We start from the raw sequence: 25,046 nt of genomic DNA, 5'->3' as shown, positions 1-25,046 counted from the left end.
TGAAAAAATCAAAATACTATTATTTTGATATGTGAAAAATATACAAAACTCAAGTTTCAGTATCTAAAAGTAAAGTTTTATTGGAACACAGCAACACTGACTCATTTAAGTATTGTCTTTGGCTGCTTTTAAGCTACAAGATCAGTGCTGAGTAGCTGTGACAGACTATGGTCCATGAAGTCAAAAATACTCGCTATCTGGTCCTTACCAAAAAGAGTTTGTTGGTTCCTGAGTTAAATAAACACAACAGAACATCAGTCTTTTTTTTTTTTTTTGGTAAAAATATGATTCGAGAATATATTTTATGATGTGGAGTTTAATATATCTATGTTTAGAAACATCTGCACCTACATTTAGAAGAATATGCTTGCTTCAATATGAAAAAAAGAATCATACTTTACAATATTTCATGTGCATTTTTCTTTTTAGTTTAGTTAACCATGATTATTTCCCTGGTTATCTGCCAAATTTTCTTTTTATTTTATTTTATTTTATTTTATTTATTTGACAGAGAGAAATCACAACTAGGCAGAGAGGCAGGCAGAGAGAGAGGAGGAAGCAGGCTCCCTGTGGAGCAGAGAGCCCGATGTGGGGCTCGATCCCAGGACCCTGGGATCATGACCTGAGCCGAAGGCAGAGGCTTTAACCCACTGAGCCACCCAGGTGCCCCCAAATTTTCAATTAACATTATTGTCAGTGGGCCCAACCAAATTAACTGTGGCAAAATGTACTTAGAAACTTGTGTCATGGATGATGTTACAGCACACTGAAGGAACTATCACTAACTCAAATTGCCCATTAAATAACCAACAATCAACCATAACAAAACCAATGCTTCTTTAAGTTACTTAAACATGGATCTGTAGCTGACAAATGTGAAGTATATATAATCTTAAATATCGACTGGCAATGTGTTTGATTTTTCTAAAGCACAAAAATAAACACTGGAAAGTGCTCCTTAAAAAATTTGCTAGAAAAGCAATGTCTACAATAGCCAAACTATGGAAAGAACCTAGATGTCCATCAACAGATGAATGGATAAAGAAGATGTGGTATATATACACAATGGAATAATATGCAGCCATCAAAAGAAACGAAATCTTGCCATTTGCGACAACGTGGATGGAACTAGAGGGTATCATGCTTAGTGAAATAAGTCAACAGGAGAAAGGCAACTATCATATGATCTCCCTGATATGAGGAAGTGGAGATGCAACATAGGGGGTTTGGGCGGTAGGAAAAGAATAAATGAAACAAGATGGGATTGGGAGGAAGCCAAACTATAAGTGACTCTTAATCTCACAAAACAAACTGAGGGTTGCTGGGGGGATGGGGGAGGTAGAGGGGGGTGGGGTTATGGACGTTATGGGGAGGGTATGTGCTATGGTGAGTGCTGTGAAATGTGTAAACCTGGCGATTCACAGACCTGTACCCCTAGGGATAAAAATACATTATATGTTTATTAAAAAATTTAAAAATTAAAAAAAAATTTGCTAGAATAATGGCACACATTCAAAGGGACAGTTGAAAGTCTTAAATACACCACCAGTACAGAAAGTAATAATAACCTATCCTTAGCAGAGTCTAGATGAATACTTGTATATAAAAATGAAGTGACTATATGCAAATGTTGAATTTTTTCCCTTTTGTGCTTTTTGCATCGTATAATCTATCAAAGATTATTATATATGAGCATCTTCATTTTTTACTTTTACCTTGACTATGATTTACCTGTGTTACTGAATATCTTAATTAAAATTCTAAACTAATAATGCCTTTTGGTTTTCCTCCTCCTCTCTTAATGTGGCATTAAACATAAAAACATAAAAATTATGTTTTTAATACCATTCCACTTTTCCTAACATGTATTGATAAAGATGTTTTTCTAAAGACTAATTAGAATATATTATTTTCAAATATCATATACTTAAGGAGTCTAGGAAAGACAAGTGTAAGGCTAACAGTGATATCACCAAATGAAAACAAATAATAATACTTATAAGAAATCCTTTTATATTACCAATAACTATTAGTTGAGCTCACCATTTATTGAAGTTCTAGGTTAAATACAATTGCCAATAAGCTTTTATTGTAATTTCTCTTATGTCATTCATGTTTGGGAATATCTACAATTTAGCTGATTTTCTAATTGGAGAGTAGGAAATGAACTAGTAATTTCTTTGGGAATGTGCCAGTTTTCTGACAGTGGTTTAATTACTGTTTTCTTCTTTTATTAATACATATTAGTGCCATAACTAACAGTTATGATACTAGTGTCAATTATGTATTCTTATACATATGTAAATATTCTTATCTAATCCATTACTATTATAAGTAATAAGAAAAAGCACAAATACTTATATACTAAAGATATCAGCATAATCTCTAAGTCTTAATAATATCAACCTCTTGGAAGGGTGGAAGGTCAGACACTTCTTCAAAAGATTTATCACATTTTCTGGAAGGTCCTGGTAAACATAAAAAAAAAGAATTATTTAAAATGATCCATTTAAAAATATATTTTACTCACACTAGTCAGAATGGCTAAAATTAACAAGTCAGAAACAACAGATGTTGGCAAGGAGGCAGAAAAAGGAGAACCTTCTTACACTGTTGGAGGGAATGCAAACTGGTGCAGCCACTTTGGAAAACAGCATGAAGGTCCTCCAAAAAGTTGAAAACAGAGCTAACCTACAACCCAGCAACTGCACTACTAGAAGTTTATTGAAAGGACACAAACACAGTGATTTGAAGGGGTACATGGACCCCAATGTTTATAGTATCAGTGTCCATAATAGCGAAACTATGGGAAGAGCCCAGATATCCACCAATAGATGAATGGATAAAAAAGATGGGGTATGTATACATAATAGAATATTACTCAGCCATCAAAAAATGAAATCTTGTCATTTGCAAAACGTGGATGGAACTAGAGGGTATTATGCTAAGCGAAATAATAAGTCAATCAGAGAAAGACAATTGTCATATGATTTCACTCATGTGGAATTTAAGAAACAAAACAGAGGAGCAAAGGGGAAGGGAGGAAAAAATAAAACAAGACATAATCAGAGAGGGGGACAAACCATGAGACTCTTAGCCATAGGAAATAAACTGAGGATTGCTGGAGGGGAGGGAGTGGGGAATGGGGAAACTGGTTGATGGGCATTAAGAAGGGCATGTGATATAATGAGCACTGGGTTTCATATGCAACTGACAAATCACTAAATTCTACCTCTAAAACTAATAACATACTATATATTAATTGAATTTAAATAAAACATTTTTTAAAAAGAAAATAATTATTTTAAATGATCCATTTAAAAATATATTTTATTCAAATGCTTGCTATTCTAGGACGTTTTGATTTTTTAAAAAGTCTTTTTATTTGGACTTTATACTAATTTATATTAGCTTATCACTCTGTGAAAAAACAAAACTCTGAACATAAATAAACACAGCTTTAAAATAGCTTGCTGTTAGATCTCAAGTATACAAAATACATACATTTCAATAACAGATTAATGACAAACCTTTATGATGTCCAGACAACCATGCTCTTCGGCCAGAACTATTATAGTGTCATCTACACAATCTATAAATCAGAAAAATTGTATGAAGTAATGTTACTTTTCTTATCTATCAGAACTGAACTCAAATAATTTTTTAAAAAATTGTGTTATGCAGTTTTGGAACCTAGAATATTAAAAGGCTTGTGACTTTGTTAAGTTTTGTTACATGTTTTGATAAAAATAAAGACTTTAAACACTAAATATTAATTGAATTATAGATTAGAAGATAGCCACTTAATAATGACAAAAAGCAGTGGTTCAAGATAAAGATTCTTTTGCTCTCCCTCCCTATATATGTAATACATATATACATATTACTCTTTTGCATTTACATAATTTGGAGAATGTACACATATCTCTGGGGATTTAAAGTATACATTTTACAATCCATATCAAAATATTAATATCAAACTTCAATGAACTAGAACAAACAATCCTAAAATCTGTATTGAGCCACAAAAGACCCTGAATAGCCAAAAAAATCTTGAAAAAGAACAAAACTGGAGGTATCATGATCCCAGATTTCAAGAAATACTACAAAGCTGTAGTAATCAAAACAGCCAACAAAAAACCCCAAAATCTTGCCATTTGCAACAACATAGATGGAACTAGAGGGTATTATGCTAAGTGAAATAAGTCAGTCAGAGAAAGACAAATATCATATGATCTCTCTGATATGAGGAATTTGAGAGGAGGGGTAGGGGGCCATTGGGGGAAGGGAGGGGAAAAACGAAACAAGATGGGACTGGGGAGGGAGACAAACCATAAGAGACTCTTAATCTCAGGAAACAAACTAAGGGTTGCTGGGGGTGGCGGGGTTGGGATAGGGTGGCTGGGTTATGGACATTGGGGAGGGCATGTGCTATGATGGGTGCTGTGAACTGTGTAAGACTGATGATTCACAGACCTGTACCCCTGAAATAATATATTATATGTTAATAAAAACAAACAAACAAACAAAAACCAGTATGATACTGACACAAAAACAGACACACAGATCAATGGAACAGAATAGTAAGCCCAGAAATAAATTCATGCTTACAGGGCCAAATTTATCTTCTACCTAAGAGGCAAGAATATGCAACAGGAAAAAAGACAGTCTCTTCAACAAATTGTCTTAGGAAAACTGGACAGCCACATGCAAAAGATGAAACTGGGCCACTTTCTTACACCACAAAAATATACTAAAAATGGGTTAAGGACCTAACTGTAGGGGTGCCTGGGTGGTTCAGTCAGTTAAGCAACTGCCTTTGGCTCAGATCATGATCTCAGCATCCTGGGATCGAGCCCCTCAGTAGCCTCCCTGCTCAGAGAGAGTTTGCTTCTCCCTTTCCCTCTGCTCCTCCTCCCCAGTTGTGCTCTCTGTGTGTCTCAAATAAATAAATACAATCTTTTTTTTTTTTTTTTTTAAAAAAAGGACCTGTGAGACCTGAAACCATAAAAATCCTAATAGAGATAACAGGCAGGAATTTCTCTGATGTCGGCTGTAGTAGCATCTTTCTAAATATGTCCCCTGAGGCAAGGGAAACAAAAGCAGATAAAAGATAAACTTTTTATTTTGATGTAGTTGGGACTACATCAAAATAAAAAGTTTGTACAGTGATGGAAAAAAACAACAAAAATAAAAGACAACCATTGAATGGGTAAAGATATTTGCAAATGACATATCTGATAAAGGGTTAGTTTCCAAAATATATAAAGAACTTAAACAACTCTTTAATCACTATATTATAAACTTGAAACTAATATAACACTGTATGTTAACTATACTGTAATTTAAAATAAAATAAAAAGAATTTATATAATTCAACATTTAAAAAAAAATCCAACTAAAAATGGGCTGAAGACATGAACAGACATTTCTCCAAAGACATACAGATGGTTAACAGACACATGAAAAAAGTGTTCAGTATTACTCATAATCAGGGAAATGCAAAGTAAAATCTCAATGAGATACCACCTCATACCTGTCAGGCTAAAATAAAAAAACACAGGAAACAATAAATGTTGGCAAGGATGAGGAGAAAAAGGAACCCCTGCGCACTGTTCGTAGGAATGCACACTGGTACAGCCTCTGTGAAAAACAGCATGGAGGCTCCTCAAAATATTAAAGATAAAAGTAACATGATCCAGTAATCCCAATACTGGGTATTTACCCAAAGAATAAAAAACACTAATTCAAAAAGATATATGCACCCCATGTTTACTGCAGCATTATTTATAATAGTCAAATTATGGAAGCAGCCCAAGTGTCCACTGATAGATGAATGGATAACAAAGATGTGGTGTGTATATACACAATGGAATATTACTTAGCTACAAAAAAGAGCAGATTTTTGCCATTTGCAGCAACATGTATGGGTCTAGAGAGTAAAATGTTAAGTGAAATAAGTTAGAGAAAGACAAATACCATACAATCTCACTCATTTGTGGAATTTAAGAATCAAAACAAATGAAGAAAAAGAAATTTAATAAAACAGACTCAACTATAGAGAAAAAACTGATGGTTACCAGAGAGGAAATGGGTAGGGGAGCAGGTGAAACAGGTGAGGGAACTAAAAGTACATTTATTATGATGAGGACTGAGTAATGTCTATACATTGTTGAATCACTACATTGTACACCTGAAATTAATATAACACTATATGTTAACTACACTGAAATTAAAATTATAAAAATAATAAAGCCTAAGTTTAGTCTGTAGACCATATTAAGAAATCTCTAAGACTCCTTAAAAGCCTTATTATCAATATTTGAAACTAATCATTGTAAATATGGTAACATTTTGTGCAATTATATTTATAATTCATTGTTATTTGATATTTATTGATATTTTCCAGTACATATTCTTATTTGTAAACCCTATTAACATGGACATCAATTTGTCACTCTTTTACATAAAGTGCTCTATCAGTTCTTTTCTCCTTTATTACCACATGTGCTTAATTTATTCTACTCTGAGGTAGATTACATAAATTTACGTAAACTTGAATATTAAGATCTAATATACATGTAAAATAAATGAGCTTGTTATAAGGAAAAATAAATATTCTTCTCAGTCATTATTCACACATGATTCATCAAATAGAAACTCAAAACTTAAGCTATTTTGTCTGAAGGTAAACTACTACAGAGAAGTTTATTTATTCTCATATTTTGATTTCAGAGCTTGGTTTACTTGGCTAGATCATGAAGCTAAGAAAATACTTATCTACATTATAATTTCTTAATGAGTAAGGAAAGCACTACAATAATACTTCAGAAGGCACTTCTTAAGTTGTACTATTAATGCTTACCATTGATCATTAGAACATTAAAGAAATTCAGGATATTTCAGTGTATTCACTTTTTTTGAACACATTCTTAATATGCATGATTACTAACAGCACTAAAGATTATATTTGTAGTTGAAACATAATCATTTGTGAGACACTTACCTAATGTAAGCAAAAATTTTAGTCTTTCAGAAATATCCAAGCTCTGAAATAATTTTCTTCCCTGAATAAAACAGGAAAACAAATTCATGTTAACATTTACATCTTTTTTTCAGGGAGGCATTTTTCCCCCCAGAGATGAAAATTATTTTATCAGCTATCTCTTTTTTTCTTCAGAGGTTTTATTTGACTTTTAAAGTAGCGCCACTAAAGAAAAATTATCAGTTTGACATTCAAACATTTCATATATTTAAGGATCATTACATTCTAGTTTAGAATCAAACATTCTTCACTTTTGAGAGCTATATATATCTGGTTGTCTAGAGAGATTCCAGGCCACCAGGAGCCTTATGTAAGAGACTAAGATGACCCCAGGAAAGATTCATATTATCCTTACATTTACCCAACTAATTCTTACTTATATATCATGATCCAGGTAATCTGCAGTCTCCATTAAGAAACATTCAATGACATGCCTTCTTCCTCCCACAATGAATTAGACAACCATCCTTTGTGCTCCCATAGCACCTGCTATATTTATTTTAAGATACATATATTGTTTTTTAATTATTTCCTTATTATTCAGCTTCAGGGTGCTGCTTAAAATAGAGTCTGGAATCAGTCATAACTTCAACAATTACTGTGTCAAGCAACATTTGTGTGCCAAATTGGACTTCTGGCCACAAGCTATATAACCTGGGCAAATACTTAACCACCTTAGGTTACACTTTTCTCATTTATAAAATTGGAACATTAACTGTACATGCCATAGAGGTTGCAGTGAAGATTACAGAATGTATAAAAAAGTGCCTCACATTTTTTGCACATAGAAAATCATTCATAAATGTTGGCTATTATTCTTTTTTTTACAAACAAATTAAACTTATAGGATCTTTTAAGTAGTCTTAGAAGGAAAGTCTTAAGAAGATAGACTGGTTTTTATGTGGAGAAAAAAAGACTCTTTTTTTTTGAAAGAAATTTTTTCAAATTTTTTTGAAAAAAAAAATTTTTGTTTTTTTGTTTTTGTTTTTTTTTTTTTAATAAAGAGAGAGCAAAAAGATTTCTTAAAGTGTTGCCCCCTGCTCCCATTCTCTTGGAGCTGACTTGTTAGTGCCTCATTCTTCTCCCGTGCCCGTCAGGAGGCGGCATTAAAGACTTATGAAATTAGGGGCACCTGGTTGGCTCAGTGGGTTAAGCCTCTGCCTTAGGCTTGGGTCATGGTCTCAGGGTCCTCGGACTGAGCCTTGCATCAGGCTCTCTGCTCAGCGGGGAACTTGCTTCTCCCTCTCTCTCTGCCCGCCTCTCTGCCTACTTGTGATCTCTCTCTGTCAAATACATAAAATCTTAAAAAAAAAAAAAGACTTATGAAATTAGAACTACAGGTAGAGATCATTGAAAAAAAGTTGCCACTCTTCTCTCAATTTTTTACATTACCTTATTAATCTTTAAGAAATACAGGTTTGATTTTATCAATATCTTGTTTAAAAATTTAAATGGTCCCAGGGCGCCTGGGTGGCTCAGTGGGTTAAGCCGCTGCCTTCGGCTCAGGTCATGATCTCGGGCTCCTGGGATCGAGTCCCGCATCGGGCTCTCTGCTCAGCAGGGGCCTGCTTCCCTCTCTCTTTCTCTGCCTGCCTCTCTTATCTACTTGTGATCTCTCTCTGTCAAATAAATAAAATCTTTAAAAAAAAAATTTAAATGGTCCCTCCAAGCCTTATATATCAATATCTTGTTTAAAAATTTAAATGGTCCCCCATGCCTTATGTAACTTAAATATAAACTTTTCAATTTAGCATTCAAAATCTCGTAGGATACAACTCTAAGATATCTTTTCAATCTAGGTTCTTACTATGTATCTACCCGTGATGAACACACACACACACACACGCAAAGCAGTTCAATTTGATTACTTGCAATACAGTGAATATACTCTGCCTATATGATGATATATGATTGATGATTACATAAGATCATATGATTTTGACTTATGTTATTTTCCTACAGTAATTTTTCTTCATTGTTATCAAAATTTTATATATATCCTTAATTGCATTGCCACTCTTGAATGTTAATTTTGTGAGTTAAAGATTTCAAAATCCAAATTACTTTCTCTCAGCATTTTGATGACATTGTGCCACTGTTTTCTTACATCCAAGTTACTAAGAGGTTTAACGCCAATCTCATTCTCGGTAGGTAGTATGTCTTTTCTGACACATTTTAAGATTTTCTCACTGACACTGATAAAGCCATCATAGCTTACTAAAGGCAGGCTGGTGTGTTAAGAGTATAGCTTTGGGTATAGTTGATGGGTATAAATCTGCTCAAGTACTTACTATGATGTAACTTACTAAGACAGGCTGCTTAATTTTTCTGTACCTCAATTTCCTGATCTGTAAACTAAAGATAACAATTAGATAAATTTTATAAGACTGTTGTGAGTACTGATTAAGATAATAGAGATTAGAAATGTATCTAACTTTTGAAAAGTTCTTAATAAATGTTACCCATTATTTCATTATTGGTCGTCTCGTAGAAGTTTAGTATGTGATTTCTAGGTACTTGTTGTATGTTGTGCTTTTTCAAAAAATTTGTTCTACAAGGTAATTAGAGGGTTCTTTCAAACCAAGAAATTTACACTCAACTTCTGATACTACTATATGACAGATATGAGAATATCTGGCTCCATCCTCCCTATTTATTTATTTAAGATTTTATCTATTTATTTGACAGAGATCACAGGTAGGCAGAGAGGCAGGAAGAGAGAGGGGGGTAAGCAGGGAGCCCGATGCAGGGCTCGATCCCAGAACCCTGAGATCATGACCTGAGCCAAAGATAGATGCTTACCAACTGAGCCACCCAGGCGCCCCTCTCCCTGTCTTTTAAAATTTATATTTTCAATCTCTTTATTTCTTTGTGACATAATCTAGGATAATTACTCAGCTTTACTTTCTACTTTCAGTGTGTCTAGTTTCCTCTGATCCATCTAGTTATTTCAACAGTTACATTTTTTTCTCTTAAAATTCTTAACTGGTTCTTCTTTTCAGTAAATATTCTTGATGAAGTTTCTATAATTGTTTCATAAATGGAATTGTTTCCTTTATCTCCTAAAGAACACACACCTTTATATTAAAGTCCTTTCAATGGTGTAAATTCTTCTATTTGTTGTTTCTCTTTTATTGCAGATATATGTACTTACATCATATATCATATTACAGATATATTGTTTTATGTGTTTGGTATTTCTTAGATATGTACTCACCTATATACATCTTCTGGACTATGGAAACTTCTGGGCGGCAGGGTGGCTATACAGCCTTCTGGTGACATAGCAAGAATTTCCTAGCAAACCTGTTTTGGTATAGTTTTCCTCTATTTCCTAGGATTTCTAGTGTACAAACATTCCCTTTTTGTTATTAGTGTGCTATTAATGTATATCTTAATATTTTATATCAATTCTAAAGCTTTGATGAGGTAGAGGGAGATTTAAGCTTATGTTCAATATGCCATTCTAAAACTAGATGGTCTAAAATTAAGTATCACTTAAAATGTCATGAAGTCCCTATTATGAAATTAATATTTCCTTTCTTGGAATTCACATAGCTCTTCTGTGTTTATCTTCGAAGTTTATGTATTTGAATTAAATTATAAGGTCTTTGACAATGTGTCTTTTTTTTTAAATATTTTATTAATTTGACAGAGAGAAATCACAACTAGGCAGAGAGGCAGGCAGAGAGAGAGGAGGAAGCAGGCTCCCCGCGGAGCAGAGAGCCCGATGTGGGGCTCGATCCCAGGACCCCGGGATCATGACCTGAGCTGAAGGCAGAGGCTTTAACCCACTGAGCCACCCAGGCGTCCCGACAATGTGTCTTAATCACAGTTTACCGCCTATTGCATTCATCATGATGTTATACACAGAGTAATTAGTCATCTACATTTGTTGAACTGAATTACTCATATAAGACACACCCTGGGGGTGCCTGGGTGGCTCAGTGTGTTAAAGCCTCTGCCTTGGGCTCGAGTCCTGGTCCCAGGGTCCTGAGATGGCACCCCGCATCAGGCTCTCTGCTCAGCAGGGATCCTGCTTCCCTTCCTCTCTTTCTGCCTGCCTCTCTTCCTACTTGTGATCTCTGTCTGTCAAATAAATAAAATCTTTAAAAAAAAGACACACCCTGATCATTAGTAAAGAGTTTAGATATATGTGATGTAATAAAAAGGAAAAGCTGTATATTTCACATGTACACTTACACTTCACATTCAGAATTCCAATAAGAGTTTTCATCTAGACTATGATTTTAAATAAAGGTGAGATTTGCTATCATTTAATATCAATGAAAAGTAAAATGGCATTTTCCCTTAGAAAAAGCAGTGCCAATATGTAAATTATTTTATGATTAAAAGTATAATCATAAAATATTATAATCATATTTTTCTTAATCATAAAATATTTTAGTATAATAAAAGATAACAGTGATGGACTATTTGTTATGTAATACCATACTAAGTACTTTGTATATATTATTTAATTTAATTTTTCTAACAACTATATAATATAGACAAAAAATTTCTGCTTGTAAAGACCTCAATGACCAAGTAAAGTACACAAATGTGACACATGCTATAATAGAAGAGGACAGCAAGGAAGATAAGGACCTAATGCTGGCAGGTATTGGAAAGTAGGACTGAGAGACTGTTAGTTGTCCCTCCAAATCCATTAACATTGCTTTCTCAATATTTATGTGTCCCAGCTAAAGACGTATTTTTAGTGTCCCTTGTACAGATGCACAATCTGGCCACATAAATAAATTGTCACCAATGAAATGTAAAGGGTTGACCTTTGCACTTTTAGATCACCTTCTTAAAGAACAATTACCATGAACTCACTTATCTCCTTCCCTTATGCCTAAAAGGTGATAAAGAAACAACTTTGGAAACCAGATGTTTGAGATTGGTGGAGCCATAGCCTAGCTTTGTGCATGACATGGACTGCTGTTAAATCAGGGAAAGAACATCTGTGTTCTTTAAGCAACGATATTTTTAATTTCTTTTCAATAGCAACTTAGTCTTTGCCCTAATAAATATAGAGAATGTCTGAGAAAGATCTCATAAAACACAACTCAACTACTAAGTGATTCTTGTAAGAAAACAACAGGAGAGAAGAAGGTATTTAGGGAAAAAAGAATACCACAGAAAGGGGGACCATGAAGATATCAAAGAGTATACATAGCTTTAGGGTAACTCTTTCTAGAACTGTTTAATTTTTTATATTTAATACATTATAAATTCTTTATATTTAGTAAAGTATAAACACTTTATAAAGATACCAAAATGATACGCAAATAAATTGTCAAACAGGATTTTTTAACAAGTCATACTGAGATTTAAGCCTTTTTTCCCTTATATCTAGTCAATCCACAAAGCAAAAACATATTATTAAAATAGCTTTCTTATCAGAAAACTTATTTTAGGGGTTCCTGGGTGGCTCAGTCATTAAGTGTCTGCCTTCGGCTCAGGTCATGATCCCAGGGTCCTGGGATGGAGCCCCACATCAGGCCCCCTGCTCGGTGGCATGACTGCTTCTCCCTCTCCCACTCCCCCTGCTTGTATTCCCTCTCTTGCTGTGTCTTTCTGTCAAATAAATAAATAAAATCTTTAAAAAAAAAAGAAAAACTTATTTTAATAAGCACACAATTTCTTTTTATCAGTTTAATATTTCTCTATACATACCACACAAAGCTCAAATAAAATGATTCCAAGAGACCACACATCTGATTTGGGGCCAGAAGGCAAAGGTTTTTCACTTGACACATGATCAGTGGTTTTGAAAATTCCTTGTGCAATTACCTCAGGTGCTAAGTATGATGGATACCTACAATGATATATTAAACAAATGAATAGTTACTACAAACTACAAAGGGAGAAAAAGTAGTACTACATGTTTACTATCTGTTTGATAAGATCTATGTAAAAGTCTGGTGCAATTAAATTAAAAATTTTTGCTAAGAAGAATTTTAAACTAACCATAATACAGGTCTTTCATGTTCAGAAATCAAGAGAAAATATATATGCGTCTTAAATAATTTTAAAACTATTGTGTCTCTCTGAAGCATTGATTCCTTTCTTTGCTTTCCTCTCTTTTTAATACATTGCCATCTTGTAGTAGTCTGTTTTCAGGTGTTTTCTTTTCCTCCTTATTACCTGTCTTCTCCTTACACTTATTATTAATTAAAGTGTATTTTATCTTGGAAAATAGTACATATTCTTTTGAGTAGTAGAAATGTCAACATCCATAAAGAAACATAAACTGAAAACTAAAATTCTCTCCCATTTCTGTGCTCTAGGCACACATACATATTTATAGATATAGATAAACTTGACCATCCATCACCACTACCCCACAGGGCAGCATACTATATACATTCTACTCTGCACAACTTTTTTTTTTCACTTAAAGTATATTTAAGAGATTATTCTATAAAAACAAGTCTAGACTGTCTTATTCTCTTTGAAAACTGCCAACAATTTTATTGTACTAATAATGCACTTAATTAAAAAAATGCACTTTTTAATTTATTTGACCGAACTCTGAAGAACATTTTGGAAGTTTCATTCCTACATGGATAATCAATTGAGCCCTATTCCATTTACTGAAAATGCTATCTACTCCCAACTAGTCCACAGTATCAGTTTCTACCACAAAGAAAATCTCTACATACATGTTGATTTGCATCTTGGCTCCCTATTTTGTTCCACTGGTAACCTTGCTGACACCATATCATTATACTATCTTAAGTCTATAACATTATATAAGTAATTGCCAATAATTGCTAAGACTAGTCCTCTCAAAACACACACATCTTTTTTCAAAATCTATAAAGAACTTACCAAACTTAACACCCAAAGAACAAGTAATCCAGTCAAGAAATGGGCAGAAGACATGAACAGACTTTTCTCCAAAGAAGATGTACAAATGGCCAACAGACACTTGAAAAAATGCTCAACAACATCACTTGACATCAAGGAAATACAAATAAAAAACAATGAGATACCACCTCACACCAGTCAGAATGGCTAAAATTAACAAGTCAGGAAACAAGAGATATTGGTAAGGACGTGAATAAAGGGAAATCCCTTTATACTGTTGGTGTGAATGCAAGCTGGTACAGCTACTCTGGAAAACAGTATGGAGGTTCCTCAAAAAGTGAAAACAGAGCTACCCTATGACCCAGCAATTGCCCTACTAGGTATATACCCCAAAGTTACAAATGTAGTGATCTGAAGGGGCACATGCACCCCAATATTTATAGCAGAAATGTCCACAAGCCAAACTATGGAAAGGGTCCAGATGTCCATCAACAGATGAATGGATAAAGAAGATGTGGTATGTATATATACAATGGAATATTACACAGCCATAAAAATGAAATCTTGCCATTTGCAACAACGTGGATGGAATTAGAGGGTATTATGCTAAGCAAAATAAGTCAGAGAAAGACAACTGTCATATGATTTCACTCATATGTGCAATTTAAGAAATGAAACAGAGGAATAAAGGGGAAGGGCGGAAAAAATGAAATGAGATGAAATCAGAGAGAGGGACAAACCATAAGAGACTCTTAATCATAGGAAATAAACTGAGGGTTTCTGGAGGGGAGTGGGGTCAGGAATGGAGAAAATGGGTGACGGGCATGAAAGAGGGCATGTGATGTAATGAGCACTAGGTGTTATATGCAACTGATGAATCATTGAACTCTTATCTCTGAAATTAATAATATATTATATGTTAATTAATTGAATTTAGATTAAAAAATAAAATGCTGACTCTCCCCCACCCCCCCAAAAACCACATACACCTTTTAATTTCTCTGTAGGAGTGTCTAGGTACTTTTCAGATGTTTGTTCTCTCTACACATACATTTAGAACTATTTTGTCAACTTGTTTCTCTCTCTCTTTCTCCCTCCCTTTCTCTTTCTCTCTCTCTTACACACACAGAGAACTGGAATTTTTATTGAAATTAGATCAAATGTAACACAGGTTGGGGAGAATTGGCATTTTTCTGATACCTACCCTAACAATCTATGAACAAGTATCTATATTTATTTAGGCCTTTCATAATGACTTTTTTTTTTTTTTTTAAAGATTTTATTCACTCATTTGACAGACAGAGATCACAAGTAGGCAGAGAGGCAGGCAGCGAGAGAGGGGGAAGCAGGCTCGCTGCTGGGCAGAGAGCCTGATGTGGGGCCCGATCCCAGGACCCCGGGACCACGACCCGAGCCGAAGGCAGAGGCCTTAACCCACTGAGCCACCAAGGCGCCCCTTCATAATGACTTTTAAAAAAAAGATTTATATTTCTTTCACAGAAGTAAAATATCTGCTTAGATTCTTATTAGGTACTTCACATTCTTTTGCTGATGTGTAAATAATTTCTTTGTATTAATTTTGTATCTAGCAACATCACTAAACCCTCAACATTTATGGGAGAATTCTTTTGAGTAGGCTGTAGATAAGCAAATCAGTTACGCTTAACTGATTTGTTTATAGTGACAGTTTTGTTTCCTTCTTTCTATAATTATAATTTTTAGTTCTTTTGCTGCCTTATGTGGTAAAATTGCTAATATGAAAATAACTGCTGATAGTTGACCTCTTTGTCCTTTTTTTTTTTAAAGATTTATTTATTTATTTAGTTGACAGATGGAGATCACAAGTAGGCAGAGAGTCAGGCAGAGAGAGAGGAGGGGAAGTATGCTCCCTGCTGAGCAGGGCCTGATGTGGTGTTTGATCCCAGGACCCTGGGATCATGACCTGAGCTGAAGGCAGTGGCTTTAATCAACTGAGCCACCCAGGTGCCCTGATCCTCATCTTTTAAAAATACTTTTAACTTTTCACCATTATAGTTTCTCTGCAGAAATTTCTGTCAGTGTTAACCATGAAGAAATTTTGAAAATTTTGAACACCTCTTCTTTTTATTACAAAAAGAACAAATGATTCTTTTCCTTTTATATGTTAATGAGTTTAAATACATTAATTAATTACCTAATGTTTAACCAACCTTGCATTCCTGGACTTTTTGTTTCTATTAATTTCACTTTGAAAATTGAAATTTTATTTTCTTTATATATAATTTATAATATGTATAATAAATTATAAATTTTACAAATAAAATTTCATTATATATCTATATCTATCTATATATATAAAATTTCTTTTCCTTGCCCAACTGCATTCATTAGTAACTGGCAAATGATAGTGGTGTTAGTAAATATTTTGTTTTAAACCTACTAACTTTGGGGTTGAAATCTATCTATTAACAGGGAGATATAAATAGATGGGTTTTTTTCACTACATTAAGGAAATAGCTACATAGTCCCTTTTTATTAAGAATTTAATAAAGAATGTTATGATAAATCTGTCAGTTGTTTTTAAGAGACCACAGAAATGATTACTTGATCTTTTCTACTTCTGATATATTGTCCTATTGAATTGTTTATAGATTGCCTAAACCATCTGTGTATTGGTAGAATAAGCCACACTTGATAGTATCTTCTATATGCTTCTGGTTCTTTCTAACTTTTCTATTTAGGATTTTTTATATTAATAGAGCATATTTATACTATATAATAATAACAGATAATCAAATATGGGTATGATTTATATTTAAACATTTTATGTGGTACCTAGGGAAGACCAGGATTAATGTTATACTAGCTTATGAAACAGGATATTGCAAGCTTTTCCTTTAAAAATAAACTTGAGGGCGCCTGAATGGCTCAGTTGGTGAAGTGACTGCCTTTGGCTTAGGTCATGATCTTGGAGTCCTGGGACTGAGTCCCATATCAGGCTCCCAGCTCCATAGCTGGAGGGAGTCTGCTTCTCCCTCTGACCTTCTATCCTCTCATGCTCTGTCTCACTCTCTCTCTCAAATAAATAAATAAATAAATAAAGTAAAAATAAGCTTGAAATGTATAGTATTGTAATTTAAATGGCAACAAATTTAACCACTAGGTACAGGTTTGGTAGAATATGCCTGTGAGTCAATCTAGGTATCTCTGTAGGGAGAGGCAATATCTTCTACATTTCTATAATTGGTATTAGATTTTAAAATTTTCTTTGGGATTAAGTTTTGGTATTTTCATATTGTATTTCCCTTTCTTTTATTCTAGTTTTCAAATTTGCCCAGAGCTAAGCAAAAAATAATTTATTGAGTATTCTAATGTTCTCTACCTCTCTAGTTATTTTTCCTTTACTATATCTTACTTTGTGCATTTGAGTAAGCCATCTTTTTTTGCTGATTAGGCTAAATAATAAATGTTTTTATTACAGATGCATTTCTTTTTGTTTCTCAGTACTTTACTATAGTCTTGTGATAGATGTTATAGAAACTTGGTATAGGTTAACTTCAGTATACTTTACTAAAGATAAAAATTTGTATTTTTAAAGTACAGGAAATTTTTAGCAGGAAATTCAATGGTAAATATAAAGGAATTGGTAAGAAAATCGTGTTATTGTATAAAATATTTTCCTATAACACTAAAACACTGTTAATGTCTTCTGTCTTCTAAACTCATAAATGTAAGCCATTTTATTTGATAAAAAAGACAAAGCCTTTATAACAGTATATTCTATAAAATGTGTCAAACTGCTAACTTTAATTTTTTAATGAATTCATTTTATGACTAGTTCCACAAAACCTTAAGTTGATCTGCTGACATGGAAATTATTTCTCCTCTCAGTAAATCCCCATGGTATTTTATCTGTATCTTTCTTATAGTTTTCAAATGATTATAAGATACTTATTTTACTTGTTTTATATATGACCTAACAGTCTGTACACAATATGTAATACTATACATTTTTATGTTTTGTTTTTGTTTATGCTTATACTTAGTATACAAAAATTTACTCTCCTTTAAAACAAACAAAGTTGAGGGCACTGGTGTATCTTATTCATTTTTATAAACCCTCAACAACTACCAATAAAATTTAAATATAAGATACGCTCAGTAAATTTTTGTTAAAAAACAATATTTCTGGGTGTCTGGGTGGCTCAGTCCCTTAAGCATCTGCCTTTGGCTATAATCATGATCCTGGGGTCCTGGGATTGAGTCCCCTATCAGGCTTCCTGCTCAGTGGGGAGTCTTGCTTCTCCTTCTCCCTCTTCTCCTCCCTCATGCTTGTGTACTCTGTCCCTCTCTCAAATGAATAAATAAAATCCTTAAAAAATAATAACATTTCCTATCAAAAATGACAATTAGGATGGCCTTACAGACAACTTAAGCAACAGTACATAAGTATCAGACACATCGACAATTATTATATTTAAATCCGATAGCCTAGAAACAAAAGAAACAAAAACAGCTTTAGAAGAGAAATGAAAATGAGGGAAATTCTGCCTACTTATTGCATATGTGCATATCCTTTCTTCATTTATCATCAAATTTAGTCATGAGCATAATTATCTGTATTTTTTCAATCCCATGGACATTAGATTACTATGACACCCAGCAATAATGACTATAATCAAAATATATTTAAGTATATGGTACACCTATGTAATATATGTAATGTAGGCATTCAAATATTACTTCCATTTCTCTTCCTGAATTTTTCTGTAGCCACCTCCTCACACTATGATTGCTAATACTTAACACTTAAAATATGTCAATTAAGTCAGAGAATATAGCTTAAATTCAAATGGGTAAGTTAGGCTTTTACATATCTTTACACTTTAATGCAATGATAATGATGACAGTAATATATACTTTTAATTTGCTCATATACTTCTCTCATATATAAATTTGTATTGAGTCATTTTACCCAAAAGTGATCATATTGCTCTTCTAAATGGCATCTCTGGAGACAACTAAAGCCTAGTGGAAAAAGGATGGACTTGATGTTATAATATTTGTATTCTAGTTTCAATTCTAGCACGTATTCTATATGTGATCAGGGTTTCTTAATCTGAAAATAGGAATAACGATGTTTACCTCACAAAACTGTTATAAATATTAGTGAGTACTATTTTTATAAAAATGGAAAATATGATATAAATTCAATGTTGTCATTGTAATCACCATCACCTTGATATACCTAGAAGGCAAATTGTTTATTTTCAATCCTGATTTCCAGTACACCTTATCCAAAAATAATGGTGTGGATTGTGAAAGGCCAAGCAATACTATAGGTAAATTGTTATACCTAAGATTTCTGACTGTGATCTCTAGAAGTATATAGGTGAGCTTTGCTCTAAAAATTCTTATTTCCCTTTTAATCAAGAATTAATTAAACTAATAAAAATAATAAACCCTAGGATTGTTTTTAAATGTAGATTATCTCTTTTCAACAAATGTCTCTTTAGCATAGCATTTTAACACTCAAAGAAAATTACCAGAACTTTGCTGTATGACTGGTGAGGCTTTCATCATCTGTTTGATCTTTTAACAAGGTATTAAGCTACTGGCCAACTGAAACGAATGTCCAATTTCTAACTCTACAATATTTTGAAACAGATGTTAACATTTTACTTTGTTGTTCCTTAATATTTGTCTTTTGAATCAACTGCAAGCTTCTTTTGGTGTAAATATTTTCTTTCATGCCTTAGCTGTTTGATCACTTTATTTTTCCTGGCTAATGTTTCACATTTTGCTCTTTGATACTTTCTGGTCAGACCCTTTGGGTCCAAGACTTCAAAGTAACCCAGACCAAATGGCACACAAGACCAATTCTATCCAAGCATTTTTTTTTTTTCCATTTTATTTATTTTTTCAGCGTAACAGTATTCATTCTTTTTGCACAACACCCAGTGCTCCATGCAAAACGTGCCCTCCCCATTACCCACCACCTGTTCCCCCAACCTCCCACCCCTGACCCTTCAAAACCCTCAGGTTGTTTTTCCGAGTCCATAGTCTCTTATGGTTCGCCTCCCCTCCCCAATGTCCATAGCCCGCTCCCCCTCTCCCAATCCCACCTCCCCCCAGCAACCCCCAGTTTGTTTTGTGAGATTAAGAGTCATTTATGGTTTGTCTCCCTCCCAATCCCATCTTGTTTCATTTATTCTCGCTCCACGTCACTCGGCATCAGGGAAATACAAATCAAAACCACAATGAGATATCACCTCACACCAGTCAGAATGGCTAAAATTAACAAGTCAGGAAATGACAGATGCTGGAGAGGATGTGGAGAAAGGGGAACCCTCCTCCACTGTTGGTGGGAATGCAAGCTGGTCCAACCACTCTGGAAAACAGCATGGAGGTTCCTCAAAATGTTGAAAATAGAACTACCCTATGACCCAGCAATTGCACTACTGGGTATTTACCCTAAAGATACAAACATAGTGATCCGAAGGGGCACGTGTACCCGAATGTTTATAGCAGCAATGTCTACAATAGCCAGACTATGGAAAGAATCTATCCAAGCATTTTAAATTCAAATGTAGTTCTTCAAAATACTTGATGTGCTTTATGAAAAATCACTTCCTTTCTTTCATTCATCACTAGTAAACCTAAAGCATCTGTAAGTAAAAGGCGAAAAAATTAAAGCAATTTTTGTTTGCATTATGTTTTTGGAGTTCTTTCTCAGAAAGCTTGATTTAGACAACATGAAGAAGCATTAGCAATCACATTTACTTCCTGTGAGACCACTGCTCCTTAAAAGTTACTTCAAAAGGCAATTATCACATATGAAAGAAGACACTGGAGCTTTATAGTGAACTTATTTTTATTATATTCAAAAGTGTTTTTTTTAAACAAATAAAATGTAGGATATTTTTTCAAATTGTTGTTTTCATCCTTGTTAAACAATTTTTTTCCTATGACCAAAGTGTTGGTATGCAAAAATGCAAGAATATTAATTTATGTACCTTAATAAGTATGCCATCAAAAGGGAAAATTTAATGAGCTTCTTGAGGATAGGAATCTATCTTACCCATTTTTGCACATCCAAGCATCCAGAAGAGAAGGTGTTCAATGAATATTGTCTTAATAATTAAAGGAAGGAATGATAAGCAATTTATTTTAAGATTATTAGCAATGGCCTAATAAAAATTTTTGGTAAGAAATCTATAATCTATTCATAAAGATAAAAGGGTAATTTATAAATGAGTCCCTTTTTAAAAACATCTAATTAAGCAATGTTCCGCAGAAACACATTCCATGACTTCAAAGCACAATTCTTGGTAATGGAGTGACAGAACTAATTTCAGAGAGCCCAAAGAGCAAAACACAAATAGGTACTATTAAAAATGTCACAAAGCAATTGAACAATATGAATAAGGTCTCTAGATGAGATAACAGTATTATATTAATTTTAATTTCCTTTTTTGATATTTGTTTTGTGGTCATGTAAGAAAATTCCTTACTTTAGGAAATACAAACTGAAGCATTAAGGGTAAAAGGTCATCATATGCACTAATTATTCTTAAATGATTCAAAAAGTATTAATATACACATATACCTATATGTGTAAGAAAAAAGAAATAAAGCAAATGTAATGAAATGTTGACATTTGGGGAATCTGAGTTAAGGCTATACAGGGTTCTTGTACTATTTTGAAACTTCTATGTACTGAAAATAATGCCAAAATTAAATATGCAAAAAATAAAAGAATTATATTATTAAAATGTCTAAAAAGAAACCATACAATAAATGTAACACAAAAATATGTATCAAAAGCATCTGATTAATAAAAGGATAAAATAAACTTTCCTTTCTTAGAAGCCAACATAAACTAGAATTTCATAGCAGAAGTGATTAAATAAACCTCCCTAAACTTAAACATAGACTTTCAGGTATAGACTCTACCCCAATACCTCTTATACCTACAATGACTTAACTTGAGTCTTAATATACGATTATATCTTATGGAACAAGGAATTTGTAGAAAATACTATAAGAATGCTTTTTCTCAGCCTTTTAAGGAACACGCATTATCATTGTAAGAATCTGATCAGCCTTCTTTCCTTAAATTTGCCCAATTCTGGATAAAATGAAATTAATCAGTAAGCATTATAAAGTGAAGAAGGTTGATAATATGTTAGCCTCTCTTCCAATTCAATGAAATATCAACATTAGATATCTTTTGGGCACTGGAAAAACTCACCGTCTGCTCTTTAAAAGTATATGGAAAATTAAAACATGCTAATAAAGAAGAGCTAGTTTTGTGGAGAAAGTAATATCACTAATAATTAATGAAATATATATTTTATCAACTATTACAAAGTTTATGACACAACTCAGAAAAAAAGAAAATATATTCTTACCCAATTGGGAAATCAACATCATCACCATGAGCTGTCATGTGATAAAGTCCAAATTTAGCCAATTTAACATGTCCCTACAATAATAATAATAAAAATCACCATTAAATGTTTTAATACTAGTAATAGCAAAAAGTATCGTTATACATTTCATAAGTAAGGAAATCACCAGTCAGGTATATTAAGAAAAACAATTAATTTGCCATAATTTTAGTTTATCATAATTTTATTTAAGAAGTATTTGCCAATGTCTGAAACCTGCTTTACACTCATTACAAATTATGTATAAGTATATGCATGTGTGTATGTATGTATATACACATATATATATTACTTACATATAGATCTCAAAACAACAAACGCTTAAAAATTTTTGTTTATATTTTCCAGGTTTTTTTTTTTTTTTTTAAGATTTTATTTATTTATTTAACAGAGAGAGAGATCACAAGCAGGCAGAGCAGCAGGCAGAGATGGGGGGAAGCAGGCTCCCCGCAGAGCAGAGAGCCCGATGCAGGGCTTGTTCCCAGGACCCTGAGACCACGACCTGAGCTGAAAGCAGAGGCTTAACCCACTAAGCCACCTAGGCACCCCAATATTTTCCAGGTATTTTGACAAAACCAAAAAAAGCAGAAATGTTCTCATTTGTCTTGAATCTGCTTAGAATTTTTTGATAAATTAACAAAATTCTTTTTCAAGGACTTGCAAGTCTATTCAAAATGTTATAATGTAACCCTGACATGGGGGTTCTCAACTTGAAAAGATCAGTTCACAAATCAAGATATTAGTGAATCTGCTAGATTTCTAATTTTTATATTGTTTGAGAAAGCCATAATTATCACAAAAGTGAGGTTCTTAATAAAAAGCAAATATAAATTTTATAAGTCTCTTAAGTTTTCCTCCTTTTTGATATTTAAGACTTTAAAAAAAGTTAAATTGATTTTAAGATTTGTTTTCTTTTTCTCAAGAACTTTACTTCCCAGCACTATAAAACAGTTATATATTAAAACAATCAGATTGGTTAGATACTCCACTGCTATAAAAATGCAATTAATGAATACCACTATAGCTTTTATTTTTAATATCATAGGGTAATTTGGTAAACGTCTGGGAATCAGAGGAAAAGAATAATCCTACTAATATAAAAAATAATTCCCCAGAAAAAATTCTCTCAAAACTAGTTTATATGCTTATGGAAAAATAAACGTATGATTATTTCTGAAAACATGCCATCTTGCTACCCATAATTTTCTTATGAGGGTTGACCTGCTTATTTAATCACCCACAAGATTTCCAGGTAGAGAAGTGGCATTCCAATGAGAAAAGAAGCTAGGTATGAACAGCTGGTAAATAAAGAAGGTAAATGGAGAATAAAATAAAAAAGAAGAAATAGGGAAGAAGAAAGATACAGAGGAGAAAATACAATGCAGCTATGGTATAACAAAAATACTCTATGTAAATAGAGAAACTTTCTTAAAATGAAAGCAAATTCAGAGGAAGAATGGACTGGGAAGGTACCATGCCTATTTTTCAGAAAGCAAATGAAAGGAAAAACCAAACATGAAGTTAGAAAATGAATCTTGAGAAAAAAAAGAATAATGCATGTGAAAAACTCATGGATTTATATAATTTAAAGATAAGATTTTTTCTAACTACTACAAAGATATCACTTTCATAGAGCCATTTCACTATGAATATTACTAAAATATATTTGTATTCTATAGTCGCTCTGAGTGGGTCTGATTTCAGTAGCTTCCAACCACAAACAACAGACAAATATTTAGTGTATTATTTGACAATTACCTTTCGGTCCAAAAGAATATTATGAGAAGACAGTGCTCGGTGTACTATACCATGTTTATTCATATACTGCAGACCTTGAAGTACCTCAAATGCAATGCACAAAACCTTTGAATAGCTATGAAGAAAACAAAAAGTCATAGATCAACAGATCAATTACAAAGCAGAAACAGAATCCGTTTTAAAGAATGAAATGAGATTATTAAAATTCAGTTATATTTTTATTATTCTTCCTCCATTCAGAGAAAATACAAGCTATCCAATTTATAAAATACCCACTATATACATATTTTGGATTTTCTCATTTCATTGGAATTGATCTGGCAAAATCCTACAGTTTCATGAGGCTACTCTAATAGCAGTATTTGTTTTTCCAGGGAGGGAGTTGAATTTTGGTGGTGTGCGATTAACCTTCTGCAGGTTTGGATTTGCCAAATTATGAGAAAATTTTCAGATATATGGCAGAACTAAATCAAGGAAAACCACCACTACTGCTCAAGACAAAATACTTAAGTCCCTGAAAAAGAGCTAAAATATATTTTATGGTAGATATACATGAGGTTATTTACATATCAATCCACAAAGCAACCTCCAGCAATTCACGATTTAGCAAACATTTCTCTTCCATTCTTTCTAAGCCATCTTTCACCCCAGTTTCTCTCTCTCTTTCCCTCTCCATCTCTTTCCATTTTTCTTTTTTTAATCCAGCACCATTCTGTGGGAAGTTAGAAATGAGATACAGAAAAGTAGGAAAGACTAGTTCAAACCCAATCTCCCAAACTATCAATATTAACATTTTGATATAGAATTTTCTACCCAATTTTTTTGCCATTTTGAATTAGACTTTTAAAAATTAAATTAATATCTATAGGAAGTCACTAAAAGTAATTTTTTTTAAAGATTTTATTTATTTCTTTGACAGACAGAGATCACAGGCAGGCAGAGAGAGAGAGGAGGAAGCAGGCTGTCCGGAGAGCAGAGAGCCCGATGCGGGA

General features: G+C 33.2%; 1 protein-coding gene across 2 annotated transcripts in view; it reads right to left on the bottom strand.

Moving 5' to 3' along the window:
* TBCK (TBC1 domain containing kinase) overlaps nt 1–25,046 on the bottom strand; it is a 214,400-nt gene that overhangs the window by 141,745 nt on the left and 47,609 nt on the right. For both annotated transcript variants that reach the window (XM_045998022.1, XM_045998021.1), the window contains exons 4-9: nt 24,055–24,169; nt 22,258–22,331; nt 12,728–12,869; nt 7,007–7,067; nt 3,531–3,592; nt 2,407–2,468 (exon numbers count right to left, since the gene is read on the bottom strand). In XM_045998022.1, coding sequence (XP_045853978.1) covers nt 2,407–2,468; nt 3,531–3,592; nt 7,007–7,067; nt 12,728–12,869; nt 22,258–22,331; nt 24,055–24,169 — 516 coding nt within the window. The remainder of the gene's footprint in view (nt 1–2,406; nt 2,469–3,530; nt 3,593–7,006; nt 7,068–12,727; nt 12,870–22,257; nt 22,332–24,054; nt 24,170–25,046) is intronic.

Source organism: Meles meles, chromosome 2 (genome assembly GCF_922984935.1).
Source record: "Meles meles chromosome 2, mMelMel3.1 paternal haplotype, whole genome shotgun sequence".
Taxonomy (NCBI): domain Eukaryota; kingdom Metazoa; phylum Chordata; class Mammalia; order Carnivora; family Mustelidae; genus Meles; species Meles meles.
Note: the sequence above shows the minus strand (reverse complement) of the source record. Positions and strands in the feature narration are given on the sequence as shown.